Below are 9,086 nucleotides of genomic sequence, written 5' to 3' on the forward strand. Positions count from 1 at the left end.
TTATGTAGTATTTGGTATTTGTGACGTAATTCTGATTTCCTGTCATAAATTGTTAATTTAGACGAGGGAACAGAATTTAGGCTATGAGGTGGGCAGTACTCAAAGTAGTAAAAGTGTTTTGAACCACGTGGTAATTTAAGCGAATCATGGTGCCAATTTCAAATTTTCAATGTATCTTCATCATCTATGCGACTTATGTTGCATCTCCATCATGAATGTATACGCATCTTCAACCCCTTTTGTCATCTTCTACCACGCCACTGCCCAAAACTCACCATTTCCCTTGTTCTTTCTCCTATCACATTACCAACGTACTTCACTCAACAAGAAGAAGTGAAATTAAAAATGGACCACANTTTAGGTTTTGAGTTAAGGATTTGGACCACCATATGGTTTATGTAGTATTTGGTATTTGTAAAGTAATTCTGATTCCCGGTCGTAAATTATTAATTTAGACGAGGGAACAGAATTTAGGCTATTAGGTGGGCAGTACTCAAAAGTAGTAAAAGTGTTCTGAACCACGTGGTAATTTAAGCGAATCATGGTGCCAATTTCAAATTTTCAATGTATCTTCATCATCTATGCGACTTATGTTGCTTCTCCATCATGAATGTATACGCATCTTCAACTCCTTTTGTCATCTTCTACCACGCCACTACCCAAAACTCACCATTTCCCTTGTTCTTTCTCCTATCACATTACCAACGTACTTCACTCAACAAGAAGAAGTGAAATTAAAAATGGACCACACCCATCATGCTCTGTTCACTGCACCATTTACTATTTACTACATAGCAAACCAAAAAAACAAAAAACCTTAACTGGAGTGTTCAGGTTAACTTACATTCATTTTAACTAATTCTCAGAATCCATTGAATATTCTACAAACCCAATAAATCAGGTTAAATACAATTACACATTGAGATAAATGACTCTAAGGCTGAACCCAGAAAGTCTAAGGAATAAAACACACATCTTTGACCATCAGACAATCAGTTAAGAGGGCATTCTTACATGGTCCATTTCCCTGTTATTTTCAGGCTTTTCTCGTTGCTGTTGTTGACAATACAAAATGCCACTGACAGTCAACAGTAACTGCAAACTAAGTAGTAAGTACAATCACGGAAATACCATATGATTGATTATCTGATTATAGGTGTAGAACAGCTGCTAAACCACTATTTTAATACTTAATGTTGGGTATAATTCTAAATACATTAATAGAGACAAAAAGAAACGCCACCCCTAGACTGAAACTCACTGCTTGGTCTAATGGATATGATAGTAAGAGCCAAATAGGATACAGCCACACCTAGTCAGATTCCTCTGCCCTTTTCTTACTTTTTCTTCTTAAACTTCTCATTGTAAACTCTTTTCACCTTACCTACTGTTACTTCAAACCTTATTTTTTTTTTTTTTTTTCTCTTTCTTCAACAATGTTTTTGAAGCTATTCTTGTTAGTTTTATTGCTGGAAAGAGCAAATTGTTGGGTTACTTCAAACACGTCTAATGAGTTGATTGCAGTTGAAAATGCATACGTGGAGTGGGTTAGACAGCGGGCTTCCATGAAGCAACCTGTTTTTCAGGAAGGAAAGAAAAACCTCAAGCCTTGTAGAATCATTAAAGTTAACAAGAACCCCAAATTTGGAGAGTTTGCTACAGTGCAAAAAGCCATCAACTCGCTTCCAGTTGTAAATCTCTGCCGGGTTGTCATCTACATTAGTCCAGGAACTTACAGGTGATTAATGAGTTTGTCTTAATTAATATATATATGTATCACTACAGCACTTTGGTTTACATATCCTGAAAACAGTATTTTGATTGAAAAAAATGTTATTCTTGCTTAGTAAAATTTTTAGTTCTGTTAAATTAATTAGAGAGAAGGTTGAGATTCCTGCGACCATGGCGTACATTACCCTGGTAGGTGGTGGTGCAGAGAGGACAGTAATAGAGTGGAATGACACAGCAGATCGAATGGGGCGGAGTGGTCGTTTACTGGGTACCTTTGCTTCAGCAACATTTGGTGTTAACTCTCCTTACTTCATCGCTAAGAACATCACCTTCAAGGTTACCAAACCTTTTCATCTTACGCTTGCATTTCTCACCATTTTAATCCTGAGATAAAGTTTCTATCACCAGTAAATGATATGCATTATTTTCCTTTTTCGCCATTCATTCTTCAAACCTCTGTTTAAGAAGTTTTCTATATACAGAGTCCTTAAAGAAATTCTGGTGTTGTACTACAGAATAAGGCACCATCACCACCATCAGGAGCTCTAGGAAAGCAAGCAGTGGCATTTCGAATCTCAGCAGACAGAGCAGCGTTTATAGGTTGCAATTTTATTGGAGCACAAGATACACTTTATGATCACTTGGGCAGGCATTATTTCAAGAACTGCTACATTGAAGGATCGGTGGACTTTGTATTTGGAAACGGCCTTTCCTATTATAAAGATTGCCACTTACATGCTATAACCAACAGCTATGGAGCTTTAACGGCCCAAAAGAGGGACAGCTTGCTTCAGGAAACTGGATTTTCATTTGTGAATTGCAAGGTTACAGGGTCAGGTGCCCTCTACTTGGGCAGGGCATGGGGCACTTTCTCTAGAGTGGTATTTGCTTATACTTACATGGACAAAATCATCACCCCTAGAGGATGGTACAATTGGGGAGATAAGAACAGAGAAATGTACGTTCCTTTATCCTTCTTCAACACTTACATTTGCACACATATAAATTGAAATTCTCGCTATAAAACCCAATCAACAAATGATCAAATTCATTAGAACTGCTGTTGCTTGTGTTTAGATGACTAAAATTTATTGCAATGTCACTTGCCATGCAGGACTGTATTTTTTGGACAGTACAAGTGTTCGGGACCAGGAGCAGATTATGAAGGGCGAGTGCCATGGTCTAGGGAGCTCACTCAACAACAAGCTCAACCGTTTATTTCAATTGATTTCATAGACGGACATGAATGGATTCAGCTGTAAAACTGTAATTCTTATTCTCAGCTTAAATACCAAAGCCGTTCAGAATCTGAAAATATTTGCTAGAATTTTCAAGCTCCATCATACCTCGTCATATTTCAGGGTTTCTCTCTCCGTTTTCGTATTGATTCTAATTAAAAGTTTGTTTTTCTATTTTAGAAAGGATAATGTTAGATCTATAACTCAATCTCACAATCTTCTCTCACTATCTCCAATATAACAATTCGCAATTGATCAGCTCACAAATAGGTGCAATTGATCAGCTCACAAATGAACAGGCAAGACCCATTTACGAGTCGACTAATTACGAGCTACCACATCAGAGATTGCGAAAGAATGTAAATGTTATGAGATTAGATTGTAAACCTAATATTACTATTTAGGAAATCTAAAAAGAAATCATAAACCAATATTTCTGATTTAAGAATTTTTTGCACATAGTCCTATACACACGTGAAGCATTAGACCAAAATAAGATGAAAGTTGAGTTAGAAAATGGTTCAATCGATTAAACAACAGAAAAATAAGATAAAAGTTAGATTAGAAAAACAACCACAAAAGCCAATGAAGTAGAGCCGAAAAACTTCCTGCATAACTTCAATTAGTATAAAATGATAACCAAGAAGTTAATGGAAGACACTAGCAAAAGCCACCAATCAATAATTCGTATGACATAATAACCTGAAAGTAAACAGAAAACCACAAGCGAAGAAGCTTCCACCGTGATCACTCAGGGCAGTGGCAAAGCCAGATACAAAAATTTTGAGAACTAATAGTATACTTTGAGTCAGCCTCAAAGATCATTGCCAAGGGTGATAAAAAATAACTAATAAAATTCTACAAGGCATATATACAATTAGTACAAGATGTGAAATCAAACATACATCTGAGGCTGGTTGATACTGACAATAAATGAACCACACATTATGCACGCCTTTTACTCAACCGCCAAGAATTAGGCTCATGGTATCTATCATATAGTGGTTCAATGCGTTCTTGACGCTTGCGCTTGCTCATTTTCGTGGGATCTGAAACCTTGAAGAATCTTGGTGCCAGTTCCACAAGCCACTTTGGATCTATAACTGTTACTTCACGCATGTACTCTTTTGTAGTCATGACAAGTTCATGGTAGATGACCCAATCAGGTTGTCTCTGAAAGAGAGAACTGCTTGGGTGGATATAAACAGGCTGATTCTCAACCAGAGTCCGATAGCCCTCCTGTGGATCCTTTCTGGAAGCATGAAAGAAGAATCCAGCTGTAATCGCCTTCCGTATCTTCGTAAAATTTTTTCCAGCACTCACAATGTCCAATTTATATCTGAAACAAAGAAGTTTCAAGTAAGATATGCACTAACATAATCCACCCATAGTACAAAGATAACATTTATGCATAAGCACATAAAGGGAAAGATGTTATGACTGAAACCAGCCCTGAGAAATTAAGCGAGAGAGAGTAGAAGGGAAGAAGAAGGGGAGAAGAGAAGAAATAGGAAGGAGAATTCTGGAGAATTTTGTATTAACCCATCAATGAATCTCTTTACAGGCGTTAGTACACATGGTGGTTCCTTAGTGACACCCTCTAACCAACTACAGCTGATAGCTGGCAGTGCCTAGGGATCTAAAGGGGTATAACAAACTCTTTTAGAAATTATGAAAAACATAGCAGCCAAGAAAGCATCACTAATTTGCCTTTGCCTTTCCCCTTCTTTTATACGTAACAAAAGAGTTCTGGTTTATTCACTATAATGCAGGTAGTCTACGATTATCATTTCATAGTTATTAAAGAATAACAAAACTTGATACAGGTTCCACAAAATTCCATCCAACAAACAACAGCTAGGATTCAAGCATTACTATACATAATTACCAAGCCTTATGCTATTATTTACAGTCCATACAACATTATCTAATGATAGCTATACACTGATTGATATGGATAGATGAGAAGAAACAGAAAGTACATACAGAAAATCATCCAGAGGCTGGCCATTTCAACTAAATAAACTAAATGGACTGAGTGAAAAGCATAAAGAGAGGAAATCAAAATCTAATTGAGTAAATCCAAGAACATTCTTTCTGCCAAATATACATGTTGCCACAAGATTTAATCTTTGCACAACATGCTGCTTAAGATGACCAACTTGTATAAGAGAAATCCACCATGGACCCAAACACAATAAAAGTCAAGAAGCCATATTTACCACTCAGGTGCATCCAAAACCAAAGTTAGAGTTGACAAGATCACCATATAATAATTAAATTACTAAGATAAACAAATTCCGGTTACTAAGCCTTCATCTCAACCACTATTTACTATAATTCTAATAGTACACCCAAGAGAATCTATGATGCTTACTGGTGTACCAACCAGATAAATAGTTAGACACTAAGCACAAAACTTAATGACACTTAACAACCAATAGCAGATGAATAACACCAATCATGTAATTACCTTTACCACCTATATTAATATTGCAGAGCAAATTAGAAAGAATTATTCCACTTAATCTACCAAGAGACCTAGAAAGCAATATGACAAATTTTAAATATCATTACAACAAAACTGCAGCAATTAAAGGAATAGATCATCGCAAAATACAAGAGTTGAAACAAATGTAAAGTTGAAACTATAAGAACTTACTTATCCATGATGCTGAGAAGTTGCTTTCTGACATCCTGTGCTCTCCTCAGGGATCGGGACTGAACAAAGTTCTCAAAGCACCATGGCCCTGAAAAATTCTTAGCTTTCCATGCCTCATACACAGCTAGCAACGTCAAATGATCTCCCTCAGGCTGAAAAAATTTTGCCCTCTTCTGGTCTGCTTGAGCTTGTTTTTCCCTAGGCCTGTAGAATATGTTGCCAGTTTGAATCATCGCAATGATAGTCAATATCTCATCACTACATCCAAGGTCCACACTGGCAAGCAACATCTTTGATAAAGGTGGATCCAGAGGAAATTCAGCCATTTTCCTACCCAATTTTGTCAGAAGTCCCTCCTCATCCAGAGCTCCAAGACTATACAGCTGCTCCATGGCAGAGATAAGAGCTTGGGGTGAAGGTGGATCCATAAAATCAAATGACAAAAGATCATTTATTCCCATAGCCTTCATTGTAAGGGTAGTAAATCCAAGATTGATCCTTTGAATTTCTGGAATTGAAGTAGGCGACATCTCATTACGATATGCACTCTCTGTGTATAGGCGGTAACATTTTCCAGGCCCAGTACGGCCAGCACGTCCAGCTCGTTGCTTGGCTGATGCTTGTGAAATTGGTGTTATGACCAGCGAATCAAGCCCTTGCTTTGGATTATAAACATTCTGTTTTGCAAACCCGGGATCAATAACATAAAATATTCCATCAATAGTCAAAGAAGCCTCAGCAATATTAGTGGCCACAACCACTTTTCTCTTTCCTGGAGGAGCAGGGTCAAAGATTCTTGACTGCATTTCACTGGGGAGGGCACTGTAAACTGGTAAAATAATCAGTTCCGGAACATTTTTACCTAAACCTTTCATCCTCTCATAGAGAGACTGACATGCAAAATCAATTTCCTCCTGACCAGTCAGAAAGAGGAGGATATCACCTTCCGGTTCTGTCAAGTGGATCTGCAGGACAGTGATCAGTGATGCATCTAGATAATCGCTTTCTGGCTGTTTGGTGTATAGTATTTCAACAGGAAAAGTTCTCCCAGGAATTGTAAAAATGTTGCAGTTAAAGAAATACCCAGAAAATTTCTCTGCATCTAATGTGGCAGAGGTGACAATCAGACGAAGATCTGGTCTGCGCTTCACAAGCTGCTTAAGTAACCCAAAAAGGACATCAGTGTGGATTGTCCTTTCGTGAGCTTCATCAAGCATAATGACTGAATATTGAGAAAGATTGTCATCGATCAGAATCTCCCTAAGAAGCATGCCATCAGTCATGTATTTGATGACAGTGTCTGGTCCGGTACAATCTTCAAATCTTATAGCATATCCAACCTCCTCCCCCAAACGACAGCCAAATTCTTCAGCAACTCTCTTGGCCACAGACATTGCAGCCACCCTACGGGGCTGTGTACAACCAATCTTACCTCTTGTAGTGTAACCAGCCTCTGCAAGATACTGAGTTACTTGGGTAGTCTTACCTGAACCTGTCTCACCAATAACTACCAGAACCTGATTATCATGCACAGCCTGAATTAGTTCCTTCTTCAATTTATAGATTGGTAAGCTCTGCCTCTGGTCCTGGATGGAGAGCTTTGACCTCTGCCCAAAAGTTAATGCTTTCCCAAATGCATCCTTCTTCCATTCAGGCATGTCATAAGCTGATAAACCAACACCCCTAAGCTCCTGTGCTAGATGCCTCTCACCAGTCTCTGGCATTGGGTCTTCCCAAGGACGATTCAGATCCTTTGGTATTGAATCAAGCATTGTCCTCTGCTGTTGTTCCCGGACTTCTCTCCGCTCCTTTATGAGAGCAGATTGGAGAGCAGCAGCACGGCTCAATGACCCCTCTGGATTCTTGAAAATTTTCACGGGTGACATGTCCACAGAATACCTGGTTTGCCCGTTTAAAAATGCAGGTTCATCCTCATTCAGTTCAATCTCAAGCTCTTCCTCAGCACCCTCTTCCTGATAAACTATCCCATCCCCTTCTTCATCATACATAGGGTACTCATTCACAGATAAAACCCCCGAAGCAATCAACTGTTTTGCTTCCCATCTCTCTGGGGAGCTCATTCTCTTCAATGGCCTGCGTGATGGAACTGCATCCTCCTCCTCCACAATTCTAATCCCTGAAAGACCTGTCCTAGACATTGGCCCATCTTTTGACCCCGAAGGATTAATCCTTGATGCATCATCCTCACTCTTCTTCAATGGAAGCAAGTCCTTACCAGTATTCTGATCAACATCCCTCATAGAAAGACTCAACTTCTGACCAGACACCGAAATCACCTTCACATAAACCTCCTGATCCCGCTTTACAACATCTTTAGCATTACTAATCCTCCTGGTTGCCATCTGTGAAACATGAACCAAACCCTCCTTGCCCTTGAAATCACTCAGTTGAACAAAACAACCCGTGTCCATCACTCTTGATACTCTCCCCCTATACACGTTATACAATTCAGGCTCATCGTACCTGTACCGTCCAGCTCTCCTATCTCCATCATCATGATTCTCCCTATCAGCCCCATTCTCTTCATAATCATCATAATCATGTCTACTCCTCCTCTCACGCCTGTCTCTATCCTTGTGCCTTCTACTCCTATCACCATCATCATAATCTCTGTCTCTATGTCTATCTCTATCTCTGCCTCTACCATCTCTATCTCTATTTCTATCTCTATCTCCATCTCTATCCCTCCTGTCTCGTTCTCCGTCCCTCCTATCTCTGTCTCTGTCTCTACGCCTATATTCATCTTCCCTTTCCTCATTCTCCCTGTGCCGCTCACGAACTTCCTCTTCCATCTCTCTCTCAAGTTCTTTGACTCTATCTTTACCATCAGCAATCGCGAGAGCTTTGAACTTCGATTTCTTACCATCACCACCAATCTCTTTCTTTACATCCTTATCCGATTTTGGCTTAGGAGGAAGAATCGCGTGAATAATAGTCAATAATGTGCGTACAAAGTAATCGGGCATTTCAGCACCATTTTCTTTCAACTTAGAATCAAATTCCTCAACAGTTTCACAATTACGACCTAACTCGGTGATAAACTCGGCTAAAACTTTGTCTCCAAACCCTAAATGTGTTTCTAACTCGGAACAAACTTTAGAGACAAGAGAGAAATATTCTAATTTCTTAAGACTATCGTCTCCGGTGGGCGGATCCATTGTGGTTAGCAATATATAAAACAGATTTTTTGAAAGTTAGGGTTTTTCGAGTACCTGATGGCCGAGGTAGAGAATTCGAGAAATCTGCCACACAATAAGACGGCCAAAAAACGTTGCAGGGGATGTCGTTTTGAGCTATCAGCGAGGATGGTTAGTCGGCTTATTAGAATGGTAAAATCAATCGATAGGGATTGCGAAAACTAAAAGTAACGTTTGGATCATTACTTTTTTTTTTTTTTTTTTTTTTTTTATCTCGGTAATAACATTATTGAAAGG

At 38.9% G+C, this 9,086-nt stretch overlaps 2 protein-coding genes across 2 annotated transcripts; one reads left to right on the top strand and one right to left on the bottom strand.

Moving 5' to 3' along the window:
- Positions 1–1,436: 1,436 nt before the first annotated feature.
- LOC116133882 (probable pectinesterase 53) lies at positions 1,437–3,015 on the top strand. Its single transcript, XM_031419552.1, has 4 exons — positions 1,437–1,738; positions 1,878–2,067; positions 2,247–2,689; positions 2,846–3,015. The coding sequence occupies exons 1-4, from the start codon at positions 1,437–1,439 to the stop codon at positions 2,991–2,993; spliced, it is 1,083 nt and encodes a 360-aa protein (XP_031275412.1). The 3' UTR covers positions 2,994–3,015.
- A 542-nt stretch (positions 3,016–3,557) lies between these two features.
- On the bottom strand, positions 3,558–8,885 carry LOC116133897 (probable pre-mRNA-splicing factor ATP-dependent RNA helicase DEAH5). The gene is made up of 2 exons (XM_031419566.1): positions 5,632–8,885; positions 3,558–4,308 (listed from the first exon to the last, which is right to left on the bottom strand). Exons 1-2 carry the CDS (start codon positions 8,808–8,810, stop codon positions 3,915–3,917), a joined length of 3,573 nt encoding a protein of 1,190 aa, XP_031275426.1. The 5' UTR covers positions 8,811–8,885; the 3' UTR covers positions 3,558–3,914.
- Positions 8,886–9,086: the final 201 nt, after the last annotated feature.

The sequence above is a fragment of the Pistacia vera genome, unplaced genomic scaffold (genome assembly GCF_008641045.1).
Source record: "Pistacia vera cultivar Batoury unplaced genomic scaffold, PisVer_v2 Contig277, whole genome shotgun sequence".
Taxonomy (NCBI): Eukaryota; Viridiplantae; Streptophyta; class Magnoliopsida; order Sapindales; family Anacardiaceae; genus Pistacia; species Pistacia vera.